At 42.0% G+C, this 1998-nt stretch overlaps 1 protein-coding gene across 3 annotated transcripts in view; it reads right to left on the bottom strand.

Annotated features, from left to right (window-relative positions):
* The window catches only part of LOC106883341 (transcription initiation factor TFIID subunit 10), a 95348-nt gene that overhangs the window by 17009 nt on the left and 76341 nt on the right, over positions 1–1998 (bottom strand). For all 3 annotated transcript variants that reach the window (XM_052976987.1, XM_052976988.1, XM_052976986.1), the window contains exon 2: positions 1818–1966. In XM_052976987.1, the coding sequence (XP_052832947.1) occupies positions 1818–1964 (147 nt within the window). In that variant the 5' untranslated portion in view covers positions 1965–1966. The remainder of the gene's footprint in view (positions 1–1817; positions 1967–1998) is intronic.

Below are 1998 nucleotides of genomic sequence, written 5' to 3'. Positions count from 1 at the left end.
ACACACACACACACATATATAATATATACACAACAAGCTTCTTTCAGTTTCCTTCTACCAAATCCACTCACAAGGCTTTGGTCAGCCCGGGGCTATAGTAGAAGACACTTGCCCAAGGTGCCACAGTGGGACTGAACACGGAACCATGTGGTTGGTAAGCAAGCTACTTACCACACAGCCACTCCTGAAATTGTAGCATTTTTATCATTAACTTAGGTAATTAAGACATACAATACTAAAAAAAGTGGGCCCAACGATTTGCTGTCTGGGGTTGGCAGGACAGACAGTGTTGACCCAGACAGATAGTGTTGGCCACATTCAAGATGGGGGTAATCCCCCCAATGGTGGGGTATGGCAACATTTTCGGAGAGCACAGGTTACTTCAGAATGGGGTATGAGAAGGTAACATGAATAAAACTTATGATAAAGTTTTAATTAGAACCTGTTTTGAATATCATCATGATCACCAGCCTTATTGTTTTAATGTCCACTCTTCTTTGTCTGCATGGAGGAGACAGGATTGGTTGAGGCATATTTTCTACAGCCAGAGGCCCTTCCTGTTGCAAGCCCTCTCTTGTTTCCAAGCAAGGTGATATTTCCTCATGAGTAGACAGGTTTTCACGGGACATTGGAAACGAATGACATTGTAAATGAGTGTGACAGTGACCCTCGCTTACAACTATCACACAAGGTCATGGCAAAGAGGCACAAACACACACACAACAGGCTTCTTTCAGTTTCCATCCACTAAGAAAGGTGAGGATGCCTACAGCAGAAGACACTTGCTCAATGTTCCAGAGTGGGACTGAACCCAAAACCATGTGGTTGGGAAACAAACTTCTTCACCACACAGCCATGTCTGTGCCTCCTTTGAACATATAGATGTTAATATTATCATCATCATCATCATAGTTTAATGTCCACCTTCCGTGCTGGCATGGATAGGACAGTTTGACAGGAGTGAGCCAGACTGCACCAGACTTTTGTGTCCCGTCTTGGCATGGTTTTTACAGCTGGATACCCTTCCTAACACCAACCACTCCGCAGGGTGGACTGAGTGCTTTTTATGTGACATTAGCACAAGTGAGGTCAGTTTTGGCAAGGTTTTTACAGCTGGATGCCCTTCCAAATATCAACCACTTTATAGTGTGGACTGGATGCTTTTTACGTGACACCAGCACTGGCAGGGTCACCAAGCAACTTGCAAGACAAGGAATAAGAACTGAACCTAGAATCATAAGCTAGAAACACATCTAAGAGTCCGCTAGGGGGAGACACTGGAGCAGATGAAGGTGGTTCTTACATCTTTTACCATATGTAAGAATTTCTTCTCCAGGGTAACTGCAATGAAATTGCTCTTAGAAGTTAAAATATGTCCAAACATATTTTAACTAACCTAAAGTTCATGTACATTATATATCAAACCCATCTAATCACCCCCACCCCAGATGTAAAATGATAATGATGATGATATAGTAAACAAATATTTCTGTTGTCAAAATATTTTTACATATTGTCACATCACGATAAAGGTCTTGTTTGACACATAGAGACATGTCACCCACCCCAACAATACAGGGTGTCCACAAAGTCTGGGTACAGGGAGCAAATAAAATCGTAACATAAGCAATTGAATATAAGAAATAATTTCTTAAAGTATGTGTTAATCCCCGTGTACCCAGACTTTGTGGACACCCTGTACATATATATACATATATATAGATAGAAAGAGAGATAAGATAGGCAGGTAAACAGGTTGATAGCAAGATAGAGAGAGAGGGGGGGGTGAGAGAGGATAAATGAAAGTTTGTACTGACTGTTGTTGTGTAGTCTTCTAACTGAAGAATAAAATCACTGAGAGGAACACCTGCAGTCTTTACTTCATGAGGTCCAGTCATTACCTGGCCAGCTGTAGCACCACCGCCACCACCAGCTGTCGCAGCCATAGCTCCGCTGTCTTCCATCACTGAAACAAGAAAAGATAGGAAAACATTAATA

This window comes from Octopus bimaculoides, chromosome 26 (assembly GCF_001194135.2).
Source record: "Octopus bimaculoides isolate UCB-OBI-ISO-001 chromosome 26, ASM119413v2, whole genome shotgun sequence".
NCBI lineage: Eukaryota > Metazoa > Mollusca > Cephalopoda > Octopoda > Octopodidae > Octopus > Octopus bimaculoides.
The sequence above is the reverse complement of the archived record's forward strand: the minus strand, read 5'-3'. Positions and strand labels throughout refer to the sequence as shown.